The sequence below is a fragment of the Pyrus communis genome, chromosome 3, assembly GCF_963583255.1.
Source record: "Pyrus communis chromosome 3, drPyrComm1.1, whole genome shotgun sequence".
NCBI classification, from domain to species: domain Eukaryota; kingdom Viridiplantae; phylum Streptophyta; class Magnoliopsida; order Rosales; family Rosaceae; genus Pyrus; species Pyrus communis.
The window spans coordinates 2,003,754-2,029,633 of NC_084805.1; the positions used below are offsets into that span (position 1 = coordinate 2,003,754).

General features: G+C 37.3%; 3 protein-coding genes and 1 non-coding gene across 4 annotated transcripts; 3 read left to right on the top strand and 1 right to left on the bottom strand.

Moving 5' to 3' along the window:
- The first annotated feature begins 5,557 nt into the window (after positions 1-5,557).
- Positions 5,558-6,705, top strand: LOC137727598 (abscisic stress-ripening protein 5-like). The gene is made up of 2 exons (XM_068466430.1): positions 5,558-5,987; positions 6,478-6,705. Exons 1-2 carry the CDS (start codon positions 5,622-5,624, stop codon positions 6,703-6,705), a joined length of 594 nt encoding a protein of 197 aa, XP_068322531.1. The 5' UTR covers positions 5,558-5,621.
- A 2,511-nt stretch (positions 6,706-9,216) lies between these two features.
- On the bottom strand, positions 9,217-9,335 carry LOC137730391 (U6atac minor spliceosomal RNA). Its single transcript, XR_011068151.1, has one exon. It is a non-coding gene; the product is annotated as a U6atac minor spliceosomal RNA (small nuclear RNA).
- Positions 9,336-15,188: 5,853 nt separating this feature from the next.
- Positions 15,189-16,642, top strand: LOC137729103 (abscisic stress-ripening protein 3-like). The gene is made up of 2 exons (XM_068467931.1): positions 15,189-15,482; positions 16,166-16,642. Exons 1-2 carry the CDS (start codon positions 15,261-15,263, stop codon positions 16,346-16,348), a joined length of 405 nt encoding a protein of 134 aa, XP_068324032.1. The 5' UTR covers positions 15,189-15,260; the 3' UTR covers positions 16,349-16,642.
- Positions 16,643-23,382: 6,740 nt separating this feature from the next.
- On the top strand, positions 23,383-24,985 carry LOC137729991 (cold and drought-regulated protein CORA-like). Its single transcript, XM_068469052.1, has 2 exons — positions 23,383-24,192; positions 24,717-24,985. Exon 1 carries the CDS (start codon positions 23,453-23,455, stop codon positions 24,131-24,133), a length of 681 nt encoding a protein of 226 aa, XP_068325153.1. The 5' UTR covers positions 23,383-23,452; the 3' UTR covers positions 24,134-24,192; positions 24,717-24,985.
- Positions 24,986-25,880: the final 895 nt, after the last annotated feature.

Genomic DNA, 25,880 nt, shown 5'->3' on the forward strand with positions numbered 1-25,880 from the left:
GTCCTCAATGTTTTAAGCATAGATTCACACAAAACATAAGTAAACACACAAACAGCACTAAACATACTAAACATGGCAGAATGTAACTAACAAAGAGAAGGGTTTAGGGACGCAAATCTGGTTATAGAGTGTAAATTCCATCTTCTCCTTGGTAATTGCATTGAGGCATTGATCTTTGTGATTCCACAGGCTTACTCTTGAACTGGGCTGGAGGATTCTTTTGGTCTCCTCCAACTCGTTGATTTTCCTTTGTGCTACTCTTGAACTGGACAGCAGGAATCTTTTGGTCTCCCCCGAAGGTCTGAGCTTCCTCCTTTTATCTGTTTCTTTGTTCAATCTCTCCAATTCGTATTGAAGAGGGTTAGAGGATAGCTCAGCATTGCTTGTCTCTACATGCTTCAATGCCCTACTTTCACTTGCCTTACTTACTCCCCTTTGTAGAAGTGGTCCCTTCTCTGGAAGTGTATCAACCGTTGAAGATGACTACTCGAGAGCAACGCTAGGTAAGCAACCAGGGAATAACTTCCAGGCAGTCGGCTCCAGATCGAAAGACTGACTCCAAGTGCCGACTGATTGCTTCTTTTACTTTGCCATGCAAGTAAGAACAAGGACAAAGAAAAAGACAGGGAAAGAGCATGATATGAGATACTTTTGCTTTTAACCTTGATGATATAAGATACCTTTGCTTTTGAAGAAGCGGTGAATGAATCAGCATATTTCAATCCGCCGTTTCCTCCTGGGTCATCTGTACTCCAGGCATCTAGTATCATTTTTGGGGAAGAAGAAAGAATTGAGTATTTCGAAAGGCTTTGCTGGGAGTGCGCCCTCAGAGGTGAGGGAGAGCTGGGCATTTTCTTCAGGTTTGCCTTGCCATAAAAGACGAAGGTCGACATATATAGAGATAATATCAAGTGGTGGTACTGTTCTTTTACCCTTGTCGACAAACGTTTTGATCCCGCAAATCCGGCTTTTTGAAATAGTGGCGCCTCTTCGATCTTTGAACGACGCCCCTTCGATTTCTGAGCAGGCGCCCATTTGCTTTCTGAACGACACGTAGTAGTGCGGATGCGGCTCATTTTGACAAAGCTGCACGCGTTTTCTGAAAAGCAGAGAAAGCGTCGCCTAACTTACGCCGGAAAATCCGGCTCTTTGAATCGGTGGACGCATCGCCTTGGCTTTTTATAAAGCTATCGATCACCGCCAACATACACACTCTGAAGATCTCCCATTCTTGAAAATCGTCTCCGGCCCTTTTGAAAATTTACTCCATCCACCCCTTCTCTTTGAACACTTTTGAAAAAATGGCAAACTAATCGAACCTTAGCTTAGATTTGAGTCTCAGCAGCGATCCGGTTGCGCCCCGTCAAGGTAATGTATGGCGCCCTTCTTTTTTATCTTCTAACGGTCTTCTTACAGGTGAAGACTCCGTGATGCAGGACGCCACAACAACTACAATAGTAGCTAGGAACCTCCTCACTCCAAAAGATAGTAGGCTGCTGTCAGGACGGTCCGATGAGTTGGCCGTTCAAGAGTCCCTCGCACTTAGTGTTCAGTGTGCGAGCTCTGTGTCCAACATGGGCCAACGCCTGCTTGCCCGCTCCCGTCAGGTGGAATCATTGATGGCAAAGGTGGAAAGTCTTAAGCAAGAGATCCAGCAGCTTAAGTACGAGAATAGAAGTTTGCATGTGCTTGCAAATAACTATTCGTCGGGCATGAAGAGGAAGCTTGATGAGCTGCAAGAATCTGAGGGTCGAATTCACAGTGACCGTCAAAGGCTTGCGGCTTATCTCCAGAGGCACCTTTTTCCTCGGTCATCCAGCGTCTGGCCAAGTATTGAGGCCTGGAATGCTCTAGCTCCGATGCCTTCCGCTCCGATGCCTTCCGCTTCTATGCCTCCCGCTTTTATGCCTTCCGCTTCTATGCCTTCTGCTTCGACGCCTCGTAGTGGGGCTTCACGTAAACAACCTCTGTGAAGGCTCCATCTTTCTCCATGTTTAGTATTTTATTTAATAAATATTTTTTTTTTTTTTTTTGAACATGCTTTGCTTTATTCAGTGCATTGGGTTGCCTCCCAAGTAGCGCTTTCTTTTACGTCTTGCAGCCGGACGAAGAACCCAATCACTCCAGGATATGTTCACGAATCGGATGAAAACTCCGAGTCATAAACTAGTACCTAAAACAAGAAACAAAACTAGATTAAGAATCTGGAATAAAATAAAAAGAACAAACGAAAATAAAATAATCCAAGGGATTAGCAAATTTTCTAATCCCCGGCAACGGCGCCATTTTGATTGTTGTTTTCCTTCTTCATGCTAGAATATGTTTAGTATAATGGCACAAGTAAGGGTGTCGAATCCACAGGGACTAATTGGACCTATATAATCACTTGTTTTGCAAGAACTCTTTACTAGAGAAATAAAACTAATCAATGTAGGTAGATTTGTTGTTGTAACTTGAAAGCATAAGGAAATGAAGTAAACACAAAATGAATGAATCAACAGCTAATAAAATGAGATAGTACCAATGGAGATGAAGCTAGGGATTCGATTTTACCATTGCTAACCCAAGGCCATGCTTGTTGAATCAGATTATACTCATCCATCTACCTATTTCTTGAGTTTGTTTCACTTAGATATGATCAACCATATGATGTGTGGATTTGATCAAATGTCTCTAATCATGAGCCTAATTGTGATGTGCAACTTTGGTTCCTAATCAAGAATATATAGTGCACAAGAAACTTTCACAAAACCAAAGGGAACACTCGGCATGATGTTTGCAAAACATTCCCTTCATTCATTCACATATCCACCAAGATTATGCATGATGTGTGCTTTAATCTTGGCTAAACAACCTGTGGTTAATTCAAATGATGATCAAGCATTAAAATCAACACACTAAGTCACAATTAAAACGGAGAATGAAACAAGAAATAGATAGATTAAATTAGAATTCTGAATTAACTACATGGCAATCTTGCAAGGCTACATCGAATCCCTAGAGAGAGATTAGTTACACTTCATGTTTACAAAGGGTTTGACATAAAAATATATAACATGAGTGAACATAGGATTAAGAAGAAAGAACCCTTGAAGCAAAACTGATGTCGAAATCCTTTAAGAAATGGGAGAGTGTATCTAATGGAATGAAGCCGAGAGGAAGTTCCTCATGGTACAAAACAAAGAGAATCAAAGAAACACCTAAACATTCCAACAACTCAAACTTGAATTGTATGAACGTTTAGGCCCTCTTATATTCATCTTCGTCGTAGCACAAGGTCTAAGGGATGTTGTTGGTGTGTTGAATGGATTGGGGAATTATGGAAATGGATGAGGAGTGGTGTTTGGATTATAAGGGAAGATTGGATGTGTTTGTGGTGTGTTGTGTATGAAAATGAGATGTGTTTTTTTTGTATGAATGCATGAGTTTTTATAGGGGGAATGGGAGAATATGTGGGTGATTGTTTAAGAGTGAATGTGGTTGTTATGATTGAAAGTGCATGTGGATGAAATGATGAAGTAGGAAGGTGGAAATGCATGTGTTGAATTGGTGGTGCAATGATGAAAGAGTAAGTGTATGTGTGTGTGAATGGTGGTGCAATGATGAAAGAATAAGTGCATGTGTGTGTGAATGGTGGTAGCTAGGGTGAATTATGATGAATGCATGTGGAATAAAGATGGAGAATGTGGTGTAATGATGAAGGATTAAGTGCATGTGTGTGTGAATGGTGTTTCTTGATGGTTTGGGGGTTGTGATGCTTGTGAATGCATGTGGCTAAGGGTTGTTGATTGGGCTAGAGGTTTTGCATGGCTCAAAGGATTGTTTGATTGGGCTAGGCCCTTTGTTTTATGTCCAAAGTGCATACAAGGCTTTCAAATTCGTCCAACACTTTGGCTCCAAGCATATGCTATCCATTCCAAGCCCAATTTTGCTCCAAAATGCTCCAAAATGCATCTTTTTGCTTCCTTAGCCATATGAACCTAAAAACACACGAAAATGGCTTAAACTACTAAAACAATTATGAATTAACAACATAGATGCACGAAAACAAGCTAAGTAAGTCGCCTAAATATGCTCCTATCAGCTTGCTCCACCACCATAGCACGATATTGTCCGCTTTGGGCTTACCATTCCCTCACGGTTTTGTTTTTGGGAACTCACGAGCAACTCCCCAATGGGTCACCCATCATGGGATTGCTCTAGCCCCCTTCTCGCTTAACTTCGGAGTTCCCATGGAACCCGAAGCCAGTGAGCTCCCAAAAAGCCTCGTGCTAGGTAGGGATGGGAATATACATATAAAGATCACTCCCCTGGGCGATGTGCGATCTTACAATCCACTTCCCTTAGGGGCTTGACGTCCTCGTCGGCACACCACAGCGAGGGTTAGGCTCTGATACCAAACTGTCACATCCCGGCCCAAGGGGGACCACTTCCCGGGCTTGATTCACCACTGTAGCACGATATTGTCCGCTTTGGGCTTACCATTCCCTCACGGTTTTGTTTTTGGGAACTCACGAGCAACTTCCCAGTGGGTCACCCATCATGGGATTGCTCTATCCCCCTTCTCGCTTAACTTCGGAATTTCCATGGAACCCGAAGCCAGTGAGCTCTCAAAAGGCCTCGTGCTAGGTAGGGATAAGAATATACATATAAGGATCACTCCCCTGGGCGATGTGGGATCTTACAACTTCTCTCTCACTCTCTTCCCCTCTCCTTCAATTTTAAAAACAAGATTAAAATATTTCACACTTTGTGTGTGAGCATGTACTAGTATAAGTTATAACAACAAAGGTAAACATAATATAAACGAATTTATGACACATTTCAGTTCTTTTTATAGGCTTCGGCTACTTAATTTGCAATCATTTAACTCAAATCTATCTAATAATCTTGAATAAATAGTAAAGAAGTTTCCTACTTTTGAAGGTACTATATGCTAGCTTAAGAAAACTTTTATACTCAATTTAAGAGAATCTTATCCATATATAATTCTCAGTGAGGATCCTCGCTGTGTGGATCCAGCAAGGATCCCCAGAGTTCTCAAACTATATCTATTCATCGTATATCGTATAGTTAGAAATTATTGTAATTTTTTTTATTATTCAAAATTGAACATAAACATGACCTGATGAAAACTAATCACATGATATACGATGAATATATATGATTAGAGCATCTCCGAGATCCTTACAAAAAAAGAACTGACAAGGATTCTTTCTCTATCATTCCCCACTTCAAATGATATCTATCACTTTATGAGAGAGCAATCCTAACCGTCCACCAAGGCAAGCATAGTTGGCGATGTATGTGGCGGCAAGAGCATGAAACGTATATATCTGATGTGACAAATAATACGTGTATATCATTCCTTAATAAGTTTATTATATTGAATATTTAATTGTATATATCATTTACTGCTATATGTAAATATTAGAAAGTGTTACCAGCATGTCTACATGGCACAATGGAAGCCCTTTAATTTTACCCTACTTAGTACTTAAAATTTAAACCTGTAAATATTGGGCGCCAACACTTATAAATACCCTCCACCATGCACCCAACTCCCTCACGCCATCACAAGACTCATAACCCACGTTACAACTTCTCCTAAAAAACCTATCATGTCTCAAGCGAAGCACCAACGCGGTCTCTTCCACCACCACAAGGATGAAGACAAGCCCTCAGACTACCCTCAGTCTGGCTACTTTGATGAAGGACGTCCAGGCCGCATCGGTGGTGGTTACGGCGACACCAACGATTATTCTGGTGAAGGACGTACCGGCGGCCTAGGTGGTGGCGACGGGGACACCAATGCTTATTCTGGTGAAGGACGTCCCGGCGGTGGCCGGTACAGTGAGACCACTGCGGCATATGTCGGCACCACCACTCATGAATCTGAAATTGATTACAAGAAGGAGGAGAAGCACCACAAGCATCTCAAGCACCTCGGCGAGGCCGGTGTTGGTGCTGCCGGCACTTTTGCCTTGGTATGTATTGTATTTTAAAACCCACCTATATAAATATTTCTTAAAATTATTCATGATTTGATTATTTGATCATTTCACTCGCTATCACTTTACCCATACTTTTGGAACTGAATGATCGCCGTCCTCCTCCCAAACCTTCATTTTAGTCTCACAGTACTCCAAATCTATCAACTCCGTCTGACGTTAGCTTTTGATCACGAAATATTAGATATGTTAGTAGTACGTATGTCATCGATATTATTGGTACCATGTTAATGGACGGAATTGATCAACTAGGTACGTAAGATACGGAATCAAAGTCCACAGGTAAATATGGTACCTTGCAGACAGGAGAAGAAATGAGTAAAGTGATACTTCCGTAATAGTTCATGTAGGGTTTTGATATTAATTAACCACATTTTTTTTACCACCAACATTTTATATATATAAGAACAAATCTAATCAAATGTGTGTTAATTAACTTGTATCATTTTCTATATGATGTATGCAGCATGAGAAGCACAAGGAAAAGAAAGACCCAGAGCATGCTCACAAGCACAAGATAGAAGAGGAGATTGCTGCAGCAGCTGCAGTTGGTTCCGGTGGATATGCCTTCCATGAGCATCATGAGAAGAAAGAGACAAAGGAAGAAGAGGAAGAGGCTCATGGAAATAAGAAGCACCAGATCAATGTGGAACATCATCATCATCCATTGACCACATATGAAATACATGTTTAATAGCTACAATATAGTTGAGTGGTTAATTAAGTGTCCTTTTCCAAAAAAAAAAAAAAAAAAAAAAATTATATGTATGCTTTTAATTAATGCGTGTCATCTGGTTTTCTTTTAGCATGCCATGTATGTTTGTCATCGTCATTGTTCATAATAATATCGCTTATTTGGTGTTTATTTTCTAGTGATAACATCTTATTCTAAATGATTTCTTTATATCATCTTCATCTTTTATATGTGGAGATTGGGGATCCATATTTTGTCAATACCAACTGCTAAAAGTTGACTTAGCAAGTTTCTATCCTATAACACGAAGGAGACATATCTCACACTGATTTTTGAGTCGTGGGATCATCGTGGTTGTACTATGTAATTGTCATTGGTATCAATAATTAATTTAGATTTGTACTATGTAATTGTCATTTGTATCAATAATCAATTTATATTTTCTTAAGGAAATTCCTATCAAAATAATATCTATGTATCACATTTGGTTCATACGTATGATATCTAAATTTTGAAAAAAAAAACAAAAAAAATCGAATTCATGCGTATAACGGTGACTTTGCTACCCACGTATATATGTCTTGTGATTTGACAAGTAACATTCATAGGTCATGGGCATGTCAAGGACATAAAAATCAAACACAAAATCTCAAATGTAAAAGAGACATCTTTTACTCTTGTGTTGCAGACTATATCCCCAAAAGACACATTTTTTACTCTTAGCATCCAGTTTGGAGTTAACATAAGGTTTGAGCCATGGAAAATAACTGCAACCAAAGACTTTGAGTCTTGAATAATCAGAATGTTTGTGAAAGAGTAATTGTCATGTAGACTTTGATATGCTAGAGATTGGTAACCTATTGATAGGATACATGGTAGTGGAGAATGCTTCCACCCAATAGGTATGAGGAACATGAGATGCAACAAGTAAAGTTCTTGCAGTTTCAACAAGATGTATGTGCTTTCTTTCAGCAAAGCCATTTTGTTCAAGGGTATGTGGACAACTCAATTGATGAAAAATACCATGTTCACTCAGAAAAGATTGAAAAACAATACCAATGAATTCACTCCCGGAATCTGAGCGCAAAATCTTTTTTTATTTCCAAGTAAATTTTCTACGTAGTTTTTTAATACAACAAATGTAGAGTATGTTGCTGATGATCTTAGTTGGGGTTTGTTTTATGCTCCTCGAGCTGCAGGACAATGTTATACAGGCGCTGTGCTTGTCAGTCCGGATGGGGCAATACCCAAATGGTGTGCATAGGACGAGGTTAATTTCTGCCCTAAAGAACTGTGGAATTAAAGAGTGGGAGCCATATACAGTTAATAATGCTTCATGTTTAGGACCTCCATTGGGAATTCCCAAGGGTTCAAGTTTGCATTTGATACAGGTTAAGGATCGGCAAGGGGCGTCCTTGTTGGGTTTGGCGGATGTTTGAACTTCAAAACGTCCTTGTGCATGAAGAGTCATGGACTCGAAAGGAAGCCTGGATAAGTAGCTCCGCTAGCTGCAGTGTGAAATTAAGGGATTTTCCGAGATTGTTGAAAGGTTGGCAATTAAAGTTTAATCACTCGATTGCTCTTGTGCAATAGAAGATCAACTTGGCCAAACAATCTGATTAAGGTGCCTGCTTTCTCATTAAGCTCAATTTATGTATTAGTATATAAAGTTGCCTTTGTTAGTATAATTTAGATTGTATGAAAAAGGTTAATTCAAAGAGTATGGTAAGCTCAATAGTTTGTTCTCTTAGTATGATTATGTTTTTTCTTAACAAAATTTAGATCCATCAAAGCCTTGTATACTTTTTGGTACATGTTTAGCATTTCCAATGCAAGACTTATATGTTAGTTCCATATTATTATACGTGAGTTGAAAAAGGATGATGGGTTTGCACTTTTTGGTTTTCTTCTCCAAATCTTAAACTCCAATGTAAAGAATTAAGACTCATTTGGAAGTGTCTTTAAAATAACTAAAAGCGCTTGTGAAAATGTTTGTAAAACCAATTTTTAGTAAAAATGCAAGCAAATCCTGAAAAAAACACTATAAGAAGCAAATAAATGATGCTTCTAATAAGAAGCAAATAACTGGTGCTTCTAACCAGTAGCACATAACTGATGCTGAATATCAACTGGGATTGGTCTTGGGTGGAGGGTCAGAGAGAGTGGTTGTGCTCAAAGGCTGGTGCTGCTCTTCTTTTTCTTTTTGTTGTTGCTGGTGGTGGGTTTGGCTAATTCCGGCGGGCATTTGGGAGGAGACTTGGCGGAGCGGCAAGAAATGTTGGGTTGGGATTTATCAAAAAGGTGAAGAGAAGAAGATGGGTCGCTTTGTATATGAGGAATTCACAGTCCAATGAACAGCACTCGTAGTCATCAAGATTGAGGGAGTTGTTTGGTAAATGAAGATGTTGTCGATATTTTGGCGCCTTATCTAAAATGGAAGTGAAATTCTGGACTTATAACGAACCCTAAAGTGAATTTAACGGTTGAATTATTCTGAAAAAAATTGCTATTAAAAAAAAACAAAAAGGTATAAAAATTGGATTATAGAGTGTGGTGGTAAGAGGTAAGCTCGAAAACTGTTCCCGTCCCTGTCAGGGGAGATGCCAACCGTCTCTCCTTTCTGGGAAGACAGGGTTGTTTGTGGGTAGGAGCTATATAAACCAGACAAGACTTCTGTTTGGGGCGAAGTGGGATAGTTTTCCTTCCTTGGTTTGGGCTTGGTGCTATAGTGGATGCCAGATCATTCAATGAAGTATAAAACAAATAGCGAGAGACCATAGGTTTACACGAAAAGGATGTACTGGTGACTTGTAACCAAGGAACACATGGTTATTCATACTTAAATTGATATTAGTTTTGATGAATAAATGAATGGTAGAATAGGAAGAGCCGATTTGTTGGTAGAGGAGGAGGTGAATTATATTTATACATTTTGAAATGATATTATTTTCAAAGACAGATCAACCATACTTCCCTATATTCTAGATTGTTGGGTTTTTACTTATGTGTCATGGGTTCGAAACCCCCATTCCTTTAAACTGTTGTAATAATTTTGAATCTTCCCACTTCCCCTTAATAATACTAAAAAAAAGAAGATAAATATGTACAAGAGAAGAAAGCGTAGTATGTATTATTAGACAAAGCAATCTTACTAGAGAAAGAAGCGTAGTATGTGTTATTATGTATAATATCCCCAGCTTCAACTTAGTAAGGGCTGGTTTAACATTGTTGAATATTTTTTTTTTAAAGTAGCTTTTTAAAAAAGTTGGGATTAAAATTGTGTTTGGTAAATGAAAAAAAAAAGCTTTTTTAATCAAAATTATGAGTCCAAAGCAGCATAAGTACTTGTACACCTACTTTTAAAAACAACGTTTTTCTCACAGCACAACAACCTTAAATTAGCCATGGATAGACCTAGCCAAGAAGAAGAAAAAAGATAATGGGCAAATAAGAGTGAAGCAACATGATACAGACACAAAGACAACAATAGCAATAAAGTATGTGTCCTCTAAAGGGGAGAATTCGAAAAGATTGCATTAACTATTTGAGGTTACAAACTTACAACATTGTGTTTCACGTGCAAGTGTACTATATTTAGAAGCGTGGTGTTACTTCATATCAGTCATGTGCTCCAGGTCCTCAAAATGAGGTAATGAGATGAACAAATGCATATTGGTTATAAAATTATATTAGTTTAGATTAAAGGTGTAAAATATTTGACAACTTAATAAAGTAAAATTAACGTAAATTTAAGAACTATTAGAAACTCATTTTCTTATTTTTACTTTTTTTTTCTTTAAAAAGAAGACCGTTGGTGGATTTGTCATGACAGTCCACCCTTTCAAGGGCCGGGAAGACTTACAGAGGCATTTTATAGCCTCTCTTATCCACCATTCTGTGATTCACTAATGCCACAAATCAAACCAAGAGTATGCAATACGGACTTGGAATTCATCCCTAATCACTGGGCCACCTCAATATGCATTTCATTCTCACACATAAAACCTCGAAATAAAAACTTTAGAAGAACAGGACTCTTCCTAATATATAGGGAATTAGAAATATCATGTGACGGTGTTGTGATTACAATGAAAATTTCAAAAAGAGACTTCGACGCTTTAATATACTTTGATTGTTCTTTTATGTAAGCGCAAAGTCATGACTCCTTGAGCTTTGTTAACTTCAGGAGATTGCATATTTTAGATCTATGTGGGAGTGAGTATCTGGGGTGGGCGTGAATAAACTCTTGCCGACATATGCCCAAACTCCAACTGCCATTCAAATGAAATGAAATCGCCGCTACAACTATCACTGGCTACCGGCCATAATAAATTATCATTTTGGCCGGAAGTCTTGGATAATTTGTCTGCCGGAACTCTAGGAGGGAGTGAGTATCGGGCGGTGAATATACTCTTAATGACAGATGCCCAAACTCCAACTGCCATTCAAATGAAATGAAACCTGCACTAGTCACTACCACCACAAGCCATAATAAATTATATATCTTTCCTTAGTCAAGAAGGAAATGAGGGATTTGGCCCTCACTAGTCAAGAAGGAAATGAGGGATTTGGCCCTCACCTTAGTCAAGAAGGAAATGAGGGATTTGAAATGAGGGATTTGGCCCTCACCTTAGTCAAGAAGGAAATGAGGGATTTGGCCCTCACCTCACCTCAACTATTTTAGAAGGAACTCAAATGGAAAAGGTTTACCGTTATTATAACTATATAATACTATGTATTATTAGAACGTTACATGACGATGAATTCGTTTCATGCAATATGATCTCTAATTTTTTAGAAAGTTGATGATCTATCATAAACACAATCGGTAATATGTGGAGTAGTCCACATGCAATATCCCTTTTTTCTTTGATGTAAGATTCCTACTTTCAACACACCCTCCTCTCGAGTAGCAAGCTTTTAAGCCTAATATGAGGACAACATAAATCAGGTGACGTGAAATACGTGTGGCCGTTGAACTTCACATACGAGACAATCTGCTCTAATACCAAGTAGAAATATGACTCATTATATTGATTTGTATAAATATTACAGCATATATATAAGTAGGATTACATCAATCTATATTTGGATAGGAAACCCTACATCACTTACAATTAAAATTTACATTCGTGCCATAATTGCCAAGATGACTTCAAATTGATTAACTTAAAAAAAAAAAAAAAAAAAAAAAAGACTAGCTCCTATTAGTGTTCGACCTGTTTCAATATAATTTGATAGCGTGTCACATTTTATGCAAGGTGGACCCATTTATTCATTATTAGTTAATGAGGTCACTTACACTCACCGAATCACTCACCAATTCAACCAAGAAAAAGAAAACCAAATGCTTGCAAATTAATTTGTGTAACATGAATAATTTTTATCCATTAGTACTTATTTTATGTTGGAAAAAATTTTAAATTTAATCTCGGTAAAGAGGGATATGAAAATTACTCTGTAAGTGTATCACCAAAATTTTAGATTGTTTAAATGAGAGGGATTTTCAAGTCTCAAAGTAAGGAAAAAGTAAATTACAAACTATTATATAAGAGAAATTGGAAATACACTGATAGCATTTCTAATCTCTTCTATCTCCATTTTGTGATCCAAGTTTTTTGTTGTTGTCTATATGTGAAATTTGACATTAGTTTAATATTAAATTTGTTAATCCATGTTGGAAATTTGATATTAGTTTAAATATTTTTTTTTAATATTGAATGGAAATGAGTTAATAGTTCATAATTTCATTGGGTAATAAGATGGCCCCATTTGATCGGAGTTAATCTATAAGGTTATTGGACGGGATTCCCATTGTTAAAAAAATAAAAAATAAAAAATAAAAAAGGTATTAGTTGTGAGGCTCACATCACATTAAATTTTAACAATTCGCACAATTTATTTTTCAACTTGCACCTCATACATTATTCTTGCAAAATATTAGCCAAATCGAAAGTATTTGAGGCATCTAATTGAGTTCCAAATATTAGCCAAATCGGAAATATTTAAGGCATCTAATTAAGTTCAAAGAAATTGACGAATATTATGTTCTAAGAAACTAATGAAATACAATAAATAGATAAATGATTTCGGATTGATTGAATTTCTGCAAGGATGTTATATAAATCGAAACTTACAAAACAGACGGTTCGGATTGTTAAAATTCAATGCGAAGTGGGTCACATAACTAATTTCTATTTTTTTTTTCAAATATATGGGAGATCCCTTCACTTAGAAGACATGTAAGGTTATTATAGTTGAAAGTGTATTTAGATGTGGTCCCAACCTGGATTGCAAAGGAATCATGCCGATTGCTTTCTAGGGTTCTAAGTTCTATAGCAATTGCCATATGAGAGATGCTATAACCTTTCTAATTGCAACACACGGTTTCAATTGTTATAGATAATCATGCAAAGGAAAATCCAGAACCAGAGCAAATTAAGTCACAACCCCAAAACTATGAACCCGTGGATAACCTTTCTAATTGCGTCTTAAGGTTAAAGGGTCGAATGCTTGTCACGACTCAATTTGAAAATTTTCTAATTCCGTTCAATTCTGTGCATATTCATATATTTAAGTTTTGTCATTATACATAGCAATTTAACACTTTTATTCCAACAATATCCGTGTCCTGAAACTAACAGTCTTATAAGTAAAAAATTAATTGATCAACTAAGTACAATGTAAAAAAAAAAAAAGACAAAAAAGAAAAAAAAGAAAAAAGAAAAGACTAATACTTGCACCCCCACATTGGAGGCATGCACATATTCGATTCTTTGAGAATAATGTATCTTCACTGTATAACTTTTATCATTAGAATCGTTCAATTTCTTAATCTTTATTAAAATATTATTCCTACAAAAAACATACGTTATTCACAAAAAGTAAAATTTTGTGCATTCTCTCAATAAAAGGAATGGAAGTTTTATCCAAAGGGACGGAAGATAACCTCACGCTTTGACGTAAATACTTGGTTGGATAGATGAAGAAGTTATCTCGATCTCAACCAAAACCCTCCACCCACCCCAATTATCGATGAACACGAACGATGACTTTGTCGACCATTTCCACATTATCGTAATACAATGTTGGATTTTTATCCATGAGTCATGGGTTCAAAACTTTTTCATTCTCTAAATTAATGTAATAATTTTGAACTCTTTTCTTTTCTTAATAGTATGACTTAAAACTTATTAAAAAACTATATTAAAAAATAAAAATCAACGAGATGCTTGCGAATATACCTTTTTCACAATAATTAAAAATTTGAACATCTTTTTGATTTCGATCAATAATACATTTCTTCACAACATGAATCTTGACCTCTAATGTTATCAGCCAAGTGTACACGTCGTCTATGTATGTCAATTTTGTGCTTAATTTTAACAGTAAACTAGCATTATCACGTTCCATCGGTTGATTCTTGTTTAGATTAAAACATATATAATACAAGGTATTACAACTAAGTAACAATAATATAAATAAAAAAAATTATGACACAATTCGATTCTTCTTTTAGGGTTCGGTTACAATGTTACGTACTACTAATTGATATGACTTTTATGTAGATCTAACCATTTATTTTTCAGATCACTTAGTGGTATATGTATTGTGAAAGAAAAAATTATCCTTTTTTTTAATAATTTTTCCCTCTTTTTAAGGATCGATCCACAGTATCACGAGTGTACACCACCATACATGTGAAAAGTTGAACTTCTGCGTTCTGTCCAAACGCCTATAAAAAAATTTGTGAAGTTTGGATGAACCACTCTTTTTAGTATTTCCTTGAATAGCACCTATATATGAGTCACTCTCTGTGAAGTTTGGATGAACCGCTCTTTTTAGTATTTTCTTGAATAGCACCTATATATGAGTCACTCTCAGGTGAGAATTTCCTCAAATAACACCACACTACTTGAGTGATAATTTCTCATATCTATCACTTTATTATGAGAGAGCAATCCTAGCCGTCCACCAAGGCAAGCATGGCTAGCGATGCATGTGGCGGCAAGAGAATGAGTATCAACTTTAAGTAAATATGAAGAACATATTTTTATATCATATAAGTATGTTATTTGATGCGACAAGTGATATTTATATGTCATGTTAATTAATAAGTTTATCTCACTAAGTATTGAACCCTTTTAATTTTTCCCTACTTAGCACTTTACATTTGAACCTGTAAATATTGGGCACCACATTTATAAATGGACCTGGATTGTCTGCCCCCCCCGTCCCATACCCTTCTCACCCCCTCCTATTTTTGTGGTCATGGTTAAGCCACATCAACATTTTATATTTCCATTGCTTTTTGTCTTATTATTTCTATATAAAAAAATCAATATAAAATGTTGACGTGACTTAACCGTGACCACAAAAATAGGAAGGGATGGGAAGGGGATGGGAAGGGGATGGGATGGGGGAGGGCGGACAATCCAAGTCCTTTATAAATACCCTCCACCATGCAACCAACTCCCTCACACCATCACAACCCACATTACAACCTCTCCTCCTCATAACCATTCTGTTTTCCGTATAATCCCCAAAAGCCTATCATGTCGGAAGAGAAGCAACACCACGGTCTCTTCCACCACCACAAGGATGAAGACAAACCCTCAGACTACCCTCAGTCTGATGGCTATAGCGAGAACACTGAGACATATGGCGCCACCACCACTCTTGAACCTGAAATTAATTACAATAAAGAGAAGAAGCACCACAAGCATCTCGAGCACCTGGACGAGGCCGGTGTTGTTGCTGCCGGCGGTTATGCCTTGGTATGTATTGAGTTTTAATTAATAGGGTAGTGATATCTACACACTCATTTTTACTTCTCACACACCTTTCAATTTCTGACAGATCGAATAAACTAAGAAGATCTGGAGAAAATTAACAAGGGTGTGTATGAGATAAAAGAGGTGTGTGAATAACACTACCCTTTTAACCACCCACCTATTTATATTTCTTAAAATTATTCATGATTTGATTATTTGATACTTCATTCATTATCACTATACCATATTTTGCAACTGAATGATCGCTGTCCTCCTCCCGAACCTTCATTTTTTGACAACTCCGTCCATTGCTAGACGTTAGATTTTGATCATGAAATACTATATATATTAGTAGTACGTCGTTGATATCAATGGTACCATGTTAATATTGTGGAACAAAACGATCAATGGACGGAATTGATGAATTAGGTATGTAAGATACGGAACCAAAGTGCACAGGTAAATGGTACAGTTGTAAGCAGGAGAAGAAATGAGTATAGTGATACTTTCGTAATAGTTCATGTAGGGTTTTGATATATAATCTTTCTTTTTTTTTTACCACCAACCTTTAATATATATATATATATATATATATATATATATATATATATATATATATATATATAAGAACACAAGTCTAGTCAAATATGTGTTAACTTATGTGATTTCTATATGATGTGGTGCAGCATGAGAAGCACAAGGCAAAGAAAGACCCAGAGCATGCCCACAAGCACAAGATAGAAGAGGAGATTGCTGCAGCAGCTGCAGTTGGTGCCGGTGGATTTGCCTTCCATGAGCATCATGAGAAGAAAGAGACAAAGAAAGAAGAGGAAGAGGCTCATGGAAAGAAGAATCACCACCTCTTCTAGGTCAAATGGAACATCATCATCATCCATTTACATATGAAATATATATGCTTAATCTCAACAATATCGCTACAATAGTTTGGTTAATTATGTGTCTTTTTTCAATAAAAAAAAAATCAATGCTAAGGAGACTCACCTAAAGTGAGGTTTCCACTTCTAAGAGAGTCTTCTAGCATCTAAAAATAATAATAGTGTGTCGTTTTATTTTATGTGTGTCATCTGGTTTTCTTTTAGCATGCCACGCATGTATGTATGTCGTTGTCATTGTTTATAATAATATTGTTTATTCGGTACTTATTTTTTAGTGGCCACATCTTATTTCGTATGATTTCTTATACCATCAACATAATATTTTATATGTAGAGATTGGGGATCGATATTTTGTCAATACCAACTACAAAAAAGTTGACTTAGCAAGTTTGTATCCTATAAGACGAAGGGTACACGGACATCTCACACTGGTTTTTAAGTCGTGGGATCATCATGATCCTGTTATGTAATTATCATAACGATAATTAATTTAGATTTTCTTTAGGAAATACCTATCATAACAATATTTATGTACCACATTTGGTTCAGACGATATTATACTTCAATCCAAATTTTAAGGAAAAAAAAAAGAAGAAAAACTAATGAAAAGAGCTTGAAAACTTTGAGTTTTAACGATAAGGACAAAATAAAGGGTAAAGTGAATCGTACCATGATTGACTTTTTAGTGTAAAAATGTGATTTTTCGTTAAAGTGAACAGTAACGGGAGTTTTTCGTTAAAGTTCCCAAAAAAAAATTCAAACTCACGCGTATAACGGTAACTCTTGTGATTTGAAGTAATATGCATAGGTCATGTCAATTTAATTTATCTCATTATTAGATAACTATTAGATAGCTGCTGATTGTGAGCACCACTTTCTACATTACAAGGCAAAGAAGGACACAAAATCTCAAATGTAAAAAATAAATGCAATGATAAAAGTATATTAAGGTTTTTGCATTAAGATTAATTAACATTTATCTCTATTTTTAGTGGAAAGTCTCAAGTTTAACTTTTTCTGGCCTCCTGCATGGGTCTCGATTCTCCACTGCCCTTGGCAAAGGTGTGGTTAGCGGATATTCACGGTGTCAGCAAGATCGTTGTTTCGATTCTACTGGACATGCATGACATGGATCCGGTTAATAATAGTTTGTATGAACTTCTCTTTATCTCTGCATGCGAGAGTTAACGTTAAGAAGTTCTCTTTCTAAATCATTCTTTGAGACACATTAAGTTCCACAACAGGATTTGAATTTGGAAGAGGTGCTCGGTTTTCTTCCTACTGCTGAGCAGGAGGTTGGAGCTTTGTCCTAGGTCCTTATTGCGGCGAGTGCGTTTCATAACGATGTTTCTAAGGTTTAGAAAGAAATGGTTCTTTTCAATTATATAGTTCCTATACTAAGAATTAAGAGACTGCTACGAATACGAACAGGTTGTTATTGAAAGCACCAATTTGTGTGTAACGAATTTTACATAAGCGTAAAATTAATTGTAGAACATGAACAACAAGCTATGAATTTTTGGCCAAGGAAACAATTACCTTCACAGGAAAATGGCATGTCTTATTGTTGATCCTAAAAATTACAAAGCCTACATGACGCGCAGCCGAGTAAATAATGAGCTAACTACGTCATTCGGTTGATGCAGGGCGTGCCAACTCGTTGGCCGAGCTCGGCCGAAGAGTAAAATTTGTTGATGTTGCGTCGATGCTGACCTTTTGATCTTGCGATTGCGGCCGATGAAGGAACAAGACTTGGCCTTTGGATTCTCGAGCCTAAAGACAAGGCTGCTAGTTCTGCGAAGTTCACGAATTGTTGGCGCCGGATTCGGTCATAGTGATTATATTTGTGAGAGTGTAAGCACGTCGAATCGACACCAGACTATATGGACACAAGTACTCAAAGGAGATGTATGTCTTGATGGTAAATGTGGTTTGGCCGTCAGAATGCCGAACTCTGATACTCACTTATGAGTATCCAATCATAAAATCACTTGGCGTTCAATGTGCCGAATATCGTAACTCGTAACACCTTACTTTGCCGAGAAGGCTAATAAGGTGACCTCTGCCAATAAGGATTCGGAAACCCTTCTTGACCGAGACTTAGATAGGTAACCAGTCGGCTTCGACGCAGTGCTGTTTATCCAAACTGAAGATGTTCGCCGGTTGCCTCCACAGTGCTGTTTATCCAAACTGAAGATGTGTTGGCGAAAAAAGAAAATAAAAAAAATCTCTAAGTGTTTGAGAGGTTTGCGCAAGGCAATTTATGTGTTGAATTGGAGAGACTTGAATTGTGCACTCCGTTCTCTATTTATAGTAGCAAGAACAAATCCTTCTTACGATCGAGTTAAAACCATACTTGGACTAGGGCTCCTTACCCCAATCCATCTTATCTTGGCTAGTCCTTCTTCCATTAGGGTTCTGAACTTAACCCCTTATCAGGCCGCATTCACCTCCAGGTTTCAACGTCCTTATCTGGCTGAGAATCCTTACTGCATCAGGACTCAACTTCTTCATCCATCTGCTTCGCAATAAGGCTCACCCACTTCCTATTCATCTGGAATATTCCTTTTCCAAATAGGACCTGGCCGACCTTGTTTAGGCGGCCCATGTACCAAACGGTTTATAGCAATCCTCAAGCAGAGCTTCCGGGCCGAGAATAATTCTATACTTGGCCCAACCCAGTAATTTTAGGTCCAAACACTTATATAGAGTTTGGCTTCAGCTTGAGGGTGATTTAATAGGGCATGTGTGCGCTACCTAAATGGTTGGTATGAATCCCACGTTTTTTCACCTATTTAGCCAACAACGGTTGACTATGAGAGGCAGGATGAGGGCCGGGCACCAATCAAGAGTCATGTTTAAAGATCACTCTTAACATCATCAGTGTTCATGGACTATGTTTGGCCATGATTATATGAGGTCATTATCGCTTGAAGGTCTAGCTAGATCTTCCTTTTGGGCTGATCTCATCTACGATCACTTCTAGGCTTGTCGAATCCTCTTAACATCATCAGTGTTCATGGACTATGTTTGGCCATGATTATATGAGGTCATTATCGCTTGAAGGTCCAGCTAGATCTTGCCTTAGGAAACCCTTTTGAGCTGATCTCATCTACGATCACTTCTAGGCTTGTCGAATCCTCATTGGCCCTCACTTGGCATGTTGATCCCACAAACTCTGTTAACGGAGGTGCAGGTGCCTTAGTTTACATGAATCCATCACATGATGTATAGAGAGCAAGCTAGTCTGAAAGAGGTCTCTCTTCTGTTTGGTGTGATTTATGTGGAGATATTCCTTCTTGCATTTGATGTTGAACCCGTGCCAAGATTAAGTGTTGGTGAAACTCGATAATTTTATTAACTAAAAGTATGCTTTAATACATATGGCGTCACTACAAAAATAATGGGCACTGCACACAATAAATTATTTGTGCCCTTTGAGGCCAAAATGCATCAACATATGTGCCCATAAACCAATGGCAACAGTGTAGCAACTAGCAACTATTATATTGTATGTGCCCTCTATAGGTGTCACCTTTGATGAAAGGGCACAATATGACTTTTTGTGCTCAAATAGTTCAGCACAAACAGATGTCTTTATGTGCCTACATTTTGACAATCTGCCAGATAATCTAACAACCACATGACGGGCACTTTTTGGAAATTGTGCCTAATAAGCTGTATTTAAAAATAAAAAATAACAAAAAAAAATGAAAGATCAAAACAGGCTACAAACTGAAATTTAAGCAAAACAAAAGATTAAAAATTTCATAAAATGAAAGCCAACGGCTTCATCTGTTAGAATGAACCAAACAGTAAAAGTGGAATATCATTAATGAAAGTATACAAGTATTCCTCATAAAAAAACATGTGCACTTTAGCCAGGCAAAACTGTTATATCCAACAGAACTTAAGCAATCCATGCATCTCTACATATAGCCAGGCAAAACTGATTTCACCTCTTTTTTACAACTTGGTGGATAATGCAATCATCTTCCTGAAATCCAAATCAAAGGGAAAATAAAAATAAATTGATAAGGACCTATTTCCAGTGATGTTCAAGGACCAAAACTTGCAATCGGCATTGAGAACTCACAAGCACTGACGCATTGCTACTTTGTTATACTAAATAACAACGAACAAAACATGCAACTTAAATGAGCAGCTAAACCATCATTACAAGCAAACAAGATGTACAAAACAATACAAGTTTGGTCAATCATTTAGCTTAAGGTCAAATGCCGTGAGATAAATCTCAATGTTATGACATTAATTTCTAAGAAAGATAGCAAATGCTAAAAACCTTATAGGATCTGCAAAGCAGAGTCTAATAAATAAGTATTTTGAAATCTAACCTTGCTTATATTCCCCAGTTTTGCATCTCATCCAATCTTTGCTCCACAAACGAACTAATCCGGATGATATGTGTGGTATTTGGACCTCTCACTGCCAAAGTCATGAATAGTACCAAAAATTAAAACGATCGATCTAATTCATCAACTTTAATCAACAAACACTACAAGTAAATGTAGAATTACAAATATTTTAAACATGTAAAAGTAACTCGTGGATAACAAAATTACAAAATTAATCTACAAAAGCAGAAAGTGGTGAAACGGTTCTATCAATTTCAAATTGAGATCAATCCCAACAAGAACGAACATAATCAGCCAATAATGCAAATGAACCTTTGCCTCCTTGAATCCATGGGACCTTACAATGTGGGAACCCAACTGATTTTTTAGCAAAAGAAGTGTCATTTCTTTGATTTCGGAGTAATAGTTGTTTTTTCCTGTCAATTAGTTGTCTGTTTTTTCTAATTAGCTTACGAAAAAAATGGCTTTAAGGATAATGAAAATGAGGCATCTTTCAAGGGGCATATGGAATGTGTCTCCCACCATTTCAATGACTTTTTTTAATTACTATGATCTTCTACATCTCTCCTCTCACTTCATGAATTTCATTTACAAATTTCTCGTTAACTAAGGCATTTAGCATCATGCCCTTTTTTGGTAATCAGATATTACAATTTTACACTTGCTTAAATGATGAGTTTTATTATAGTACTAATAGTTATCTAAACCTACCACATGAAGACTCACACTTTTGCCTAAAATCTGATAAGACTGCCTTAATACGTAAACCTGAGTGGAAGATTTCTGTAAAGTGAACTCACAGATTTATCTTTTGTAGATGAAGGAATGAATGGAAGAAGATAACCAACTTTTGCACTACCTGTATGATTTGTTCATGTGATTGATCATGGGTAGTTTAGCTAGATCACAAAACTCAATCCATCGGAGTGACACCGGATTACAGTTTAGGCCTCCTCCTACACCGTCTGTCACAAGCCCGATGCTTGCATATGAACCTTTGCCTCATTGACTCCATGGGACCTTACATTGTGGGAACCCAACTGAGTTTTTGGCATCTTTCATTAACTGGAAAATAAGAAATAAAAATAAAACAAATAAAAAAACAAAAAGAAAAACACTGTAATTATCCTGTAATCGTATCTTAATCTCACTGCCATTTCAAATTAAGGGAAAGAAAAAGTTGAAAACCACCTGAGTCAACGAAATATCCTGTAATCATACGACATGGAAATGAATTTAAATAATTAAATTAAATTCAACATTTTGGCTTGATTGATATTGGTCGAATATTTCCAATCTTCCTTTCCCGGGGAAACAAAAGCGACTACATGGAATTCTATTTTATTTATTTTCCTTCATCTCCTAGGCAACCAAAACAGATCGAAAACTTAAACAAAAAATGCCAGAAAAGTTGATGAAACAAACTACAATAAGCTATAAACATTAAAAATTAAATGACCAATTTAAAACAAGAATATTACATGCGACTAAACTTTGAAATTCCGAGCAGTCTCCAAGCGAGTAAACTTTGACATGCATACAGAAAAAGGAATTAAAATTCAAAATCTAAAATGGATCCCAAAACTGAAAGTTTTTATTTTAGAAAAGAACATACACTGGAGGACAGCCCACTAAGAGATGATCATCTTTACCTTTAGGGTCGAGGTCTAATTCTGCCAGGCTTGGCCGAAAACTGGCCAAAGAATCTGCGGTCACCATTTCTTAGATATGAAATTGAGGAAATCCGGCTATGAATTTGTAGAAACTAACTTGGGGCTTGGAAAGAGGACAGAAAAAGGATTCTGGAGGTATAATTTGACGGTCGTTGGTGATCGGGAGACGGCGGTGCTGTTGCATGCAGAAGAAGGGGGAGAAAGAGGATACGGGCGGGGGAAAGGGGTGGCTGAGGACACAAACTTTTGTGTGTTTGTAAATTAATAATATAATATCTATCTCTGACATTAAAAGGACACATGCAAGCTGGACACAAAATTTTGTGTTCAAACTTTAGTAGGCACAAACACACAACACAAACTAATGTGTTTTTTTTTTTTTTAAGGGCACAATTGAGATATTTGGGTGTACAATGAACCTTATAAAGCACACTTATGTATTTGTGCTCAATGAAAATGAGAAGGTCACAAATCAATTGTGTTCTTAGCCCATTTTTCTTGTAGTGCGTCCTCTCCAGGGTTGATAAAATTTGATTACCACATTGATATAGCCAAAATAAAATACCTAGAGTCTCAAACAAAAAAAATATGTAGTCCAAAGGTATGCTTCCCAAACACATTTCAAAAGGAAAAACAAAGAAACGTCGTTTTTCATATTGCCCTTTAGAAGGATATCAACCCTATGACCCTATCTATTCACGTTGGGGAGAGAGAGAGAGAGAGAGAGAGAGAGAGAGAGAGAGAGAGGAATGGCGACCGTCGACCAAGGCTTGGATAGGTAGCCATGCAAGTGGCAATGCCACGAGAGTCCCACCTTAGGTGGATATTTTACGTATGAGCTTGTGATGGAGAAGAGCCAAAGCCTCCTGCTGAGAGTTATTTTTAGGACGCCCAACACTTATATAAGAACTCTCCACCACCACCATGCACTCAAACAATATCACAAAACTCAGTCGCCACCTTTCCTCCTCATAACCTTCATTCATTCTCGCACTTTCCTACAGTTCCCAAAATACCCCAAACCCACTATGGTTGATCAGGAGCAGCACAGCCGTGGCCTCTTGTCTAGCCAAAGGGACGAAGAAGAAGACGACAAAACCTCATCCTACTCTCAGTCTCAGTCTGGTTACGGTGCCCGATCTGGTGGTGGCTTGGGCGACTCCACTACTGGTTACACTTCCCAGGGACGTACCGGGGCCCGCAGCGGCGGCTACGGTGACAGCAACAGCACTGATTACTATGGTGAAGGACGCCTTACTGGCGGAGGCGGCTATGGAGGAGGAAAAACTGATGATTACTCGGAAGAAGGACACGGAGGCCGTGCCGCGTACAGCGAGATCACTGCTTACTCTAGCGAAGGACATCGTACTGGTGGCGGTGGCTACGGCGGGGCCAGCAACACAGATAGTTACTCGGAAGAAGAACACGGAGGCCGTGCTACGGAGACCACTACTTTCTCTGGTGAAGGACGTCGTACTGGCGGCGGTGGCTACAGCGATAACACTGATTACTCTGGTGAAGGACGTCATACCCGCGGCCGAGGTGGCTACGGAGACAACACTGATTACTCTGCTGAAGGACGTCGTACAAGCGGCAGAGGTGGCTATGGAGGGGTAAGCACTGAAGATGACTCGGAGGAAGGACACGGAGGGCGTGGCAGAGGAGGGTACAGCAAGAGGAGTGAAACCGATGAGTCGAGTGACTATTGAGGAACTTAATTAGTGTGCTGCTGCTACGTACTGGCGATTATGCATTGCCTTGGCCCTTGGTACGTAACAATATCAATATGCCAACCCCTAATTATTTTCATGATTTTAATTAATTAGTACGTGCTTTTAAATTGTATGAGTTGGATATCTTGTTACAAATAGTACGCAAGCCAAAGAGAAATGGATTAAGAATTCCCTTAAATTATCCCGGTGATTAAGACTTTTCAACCCACTGCATTCAAGTTCTAACATTTCTCTCCCTTTAAATAATTTATAGGGGAATTGTTACGATATGAGCGTCACCATTTTTGTCCAAAAAAAAAAACAATTGGAGAGATTAAATTTTGTATAGCTAACAAATTATTTTAATAAATCAGTAATCTGAATGACTACATTATATACTTGAGGTAGTGAGGCCAAATCTCACCAAAACGTCTTATTGAATTAATCCATAGTTTTCTGCTGTCTGAAATTAATCAGTAGAATAAAAGATCGTTTTATTTGATAATTTTTCATCTCTTGGTTATTTAAAAGTATAAAGTTTGACCTTTGTTTATGCTCCCTTTTCTTGTTTCTGCTGCAGCATGAGAAGCACGAAGCAGAGAAAGAACAAAAGTCAAAAGAGAAAGGAGGAAGAGACTAAGGAAATGAGAGATATTTCAGTGTGATTGGAACAAGAAGTGATATATCACGTGTTACTATGAAAATGATGGCATATGTGTATTAAAAAGTTAATAACTTAAAAAGTAAAATTTCACATCATTTATATAAAAATATGTGGTGTACCATTTATATTCCCGTCACAATATGAAAAATTTCTCCAATAAAAGAAACATTTCTTCAAAATTTAAACCAAAATAATGATCAATTAACTATTTCTTAATTTTGCATTAAGTTTAATTCAGCTATTTTGTATGGTTACGTACGATCCAAAAAACGTTCATCTCTGAGATTGAATTAATGCTTGTTGAGCGTTTAATTAATTATCAGACTGGTGTTATCTAGTTTTGTTTATCACGCCATGTATTTCGTTGTTAATTTGAACAACATTTCTTTATCATATTAAATTCTAGAGAAATGTTAAGGAGACTTTTTAAAAAATGGGACTTTTCATCGACTCTTCGTCACCTCATGTTCTTGTACCAACATTATAAAACATTGTGCCAAAATGATGAGGTGTCAAAGAATCTATAGAGAGTGAGTGTTTACTGATCAATTTGGAGAGCTGCAGGAAACAACTTTTGATTTTATAGTTTTTAGGCTTACAAACGCGGAAAATGGATGCGGAATGTGTGAAATAGTTTGTAAGCTTTAGTTAAGAAACTAGGACAATTCAATGTAAAATCCACTGCAACTAGATAGAGAAAAAGTTAATGAGCGCAGGGAAACTTATTTAAAAAGAGATGTGCTATCCATACATCTTTTGTTAATTTCTGTCCGTTGATCTTCTTCAATTCATCCGATTCGACTGCCAAAAATTAGAAGGGTGTGTGAGAAGTAAAAAAAGGTATGTGGATATCACACCCCTTTAAAAAAGTATAAAAAGTTGAAGAGAATTTGGATAGAGGAAATTTACAACTACGTAATTTAGTATTCGACATGAAACAAAATGAGTGCCGATTGTTGACTACCTAACACACTCATTTTTTATCCGGACTTGGGACTGGCAATGTATGATAAACTTAATCAGGTAAAGTTTACGTAGTAGTAGCTTCCATAATTCCATTCAAATACTTCAACAACTCCA